This window comes from Acipenser ruthenus, chromosome 26 (assembly GCF_902713425.1).
Source record: "Acipenser ruthenus chromosome 26, fAciRut3.2 maternal haplotype, whole genome shotgun sequence".
Classification (NCBI taxonomy): Eukaryota; Metazoa; Chordata; class Actinopteri; order Acipenseriformes; family Acipenseridae; genus Acipenser; species Acipenser ruthenus.
The window spans coordinates 9,980,663-9,982,996 of NC_081214.1; the positions used below are offsets into that span (position 1 = coordinate 9,980,663).

The 2,334-nt window shown below is 48.6% G+C and overlaps 1 protein-coding gene across 2 annotated transcripts in view; it reads left to right on the plus strand.

Moving 5' to 3' along the window:
- The first annotated feature begins 1,711 nt into the window (after nt 1–1,711).
- LOC117430798 (double C2-like domain-containing protein beta) overlaps nt 1,712–2,334 on the plus strand; it is a 111,259-nt gene continuing 110,636 nt past the window's right edge. For both annotated transcript variants that reach the window (XM_059000683.1, XM_059000684.1), the window contains exon 1: nt 1,712–2,334. This exon is cut by the window's right edge and continues 78 nt beyond it. In XM_059000683.1, the coding sequence (XP_058856666.1) occupies nt 2,094–2,334 (241 nt within the window). In that variant the 5' untranslated portion in view covers nt 1,712–2,093.

The following is a 2,334-nucleotide window of genomic DNA, read 5'->3' on the forward strand; positions in this document are numbered from 1 at the left end:
TAACAGCCCTGCTGTTAAATGTATTATTCTGGGGTGTATTATGATTTAAAATGTATTGTGTTTATTTAGAACGGGTGAGTGTGTGTTATTATTTGGCAGCATGGAAGGGGTTAAAGCCCCATCCCTCTAAACACATGTAGAATGTGACCATCTCCGGATTAATGCATTTATTGCTAATCCAGAGATGGTCACATATATAAAACCTGCAGCTTTTTCCTTTTTTGAAGAAATGATTTTTTTTGTGAAAAAAAAAATGGAACAAGGGCTGGACATCTGCCTAACCTGCCTAAAAGGGAAGGAGTGGTGATTTGCCATTGGTGAGGTCGGGCAGGTGTCATGCGACTACAACACCCCACACCAGGAAGAGCCCTCAGGAGAAAGAAGGTTTTGGAGTGGCCATCCCCAGAACCACGTCCGGAGTGCCCAGCTTCGCTGTCTCCATCACCCAGGAGGGGGGAGCCTGAGCATCCAGCACCGAGAAGGGGGGAGCCTGAGCGTCCAGCGCCCTGGGCTCCTACACACCCAACTGGGCCTGACTTCCAGGTCGCACCACCACCAGGCACAGCTGGTTGCCTGGTCTCCTGCTCCGCTCCCCCTAGTAGCCCAGACGTCGCTGCACGGTCGCCTGGGCTCGCACCTCTGCCTGGGGCTGCAGCCTTCTGGTTGCCTGCCTGTGCTCCTGTCTTGTTTTCTCTCGCTTTTACAGTTCATGCTGGGCGACACTGTCACTGAAACTCTCTTGAACCAAACGCTGATCCTTCAGCCAGACCTGGAGACACGCAGCAGACGTGCTGTAGATGCGATTTGGAGGAGAAGAGCGAGTGTTCAGTACAACCCTTGATGGTCAGGTTCTAAATGTGTGCATAATACAATCAGTAACCTAAACCGGGACCGACCACTGGCAAATTCGAGAAACTATGAAACAAGACAAAGTCATTTGCCCTCCCTTTCAGTTGTGAGATATGAAAATAGTAACCCATACAGTAAATAGCCCATTGAAATGCATTGGATTTCCATATGGTCGCAGCGAAAACATTAAAAAAATCGGATTTGGGCCTTGACACCTGGTGAATTAATGAGAACTACATTTAATTAAATAAATTCACACAGGTTTTAGGAACGAAAGAAAAATCTTGCTTTTCAATGGAGCCTTTGGGTTTCTATCGCACTGCAACGTCATGTTCAATGGCACAGCATGACGGGTACCTGCAGCACAGCAGTCAGAATATGCAGATAGATATAACGAGAAATGGCAAGCACCAATGAGATTTTCCCTTTAACACTATGAAATTGGCACTGTTCTGGAAGGTTCCACAAGCTTTCCCTGACAGCTGTGCAAGCAAGAGAGAGAGTGAGAGTAGAGGACCTCAATCCTGACCTGAACACCCCTGCCTGCAATTTAGTCCTGTTTTTTTTTTTTTTGGGGGGGGGGGGGGGCTGATTTGAGGCCATCAAACTTAAGACCTGAATAGTATTGAATACGGGCCTCTAGAGGAGATAGGGATGAGAGATCAGTGACAATATGGAAAAACTAGGGTCATAGATTGGATTTAACAGTAAATGTGGTGACTGTTATTCTTGAACTGGACTAACCAGCTCTTCTACTGACCAGCATGCAAAACCAGTGACAACTTATGGACTGGCTGATCAGTTCAGAATATTCCAGTCTAGTGCTCTGCCCAGGTAGCAGCCCTCCCCCTCTCCCCTGACAGATGCCGGAGCAGTTAATCAAGGGCTCATTCCTTTAGTTCCTGTTTACTGTCTGGTCGCTAAGCAATGATATGTCTTTCAGTCTCCTCCCAGATACCAATCCCTGTCTCTCCCTCCCTCTCATACACACACCCATAAACACTCCCTCTCTGGAGCAGAGAGAGAGAGAGGAGCTGTTCAGAGCAGCTAGTGCTGAAGGCAGGCAGGCAGGCAGGCAGCATGTTTAGAGCACACAGAGTCTTCAGTGTAGTGTTCTCCATGTAGTCCACTTCATCGTTTCTTTGGGGGGGTAGACCTAGGAGTAGGGCTAGAAAAAGATTTTCTTGGTGGGATTCTTTTGGTTTTATTGGTGGGCTCGGGTTGTAAGGCAAAGGGTCGCATGCATGACACTCCGCAAAGGCGAGAAGATGACTATAAGTATACAGGAGCATATGGCTATCGATGTCTGCCCCGGCCCCATTCAGCCTATCAAACAGATCTCTGATTATTTCCCCCGCTTCCCGCGGGGTCTTCCCCCCACAGCAGCCCCTGCTATCAGCCGGACAGGCTCTCTGCACTTCTCTACTAGCCAGCCCTCTTCCCTTACGCCTTCAGAAACCCAGCGCGAGGATGAGGACATCGACA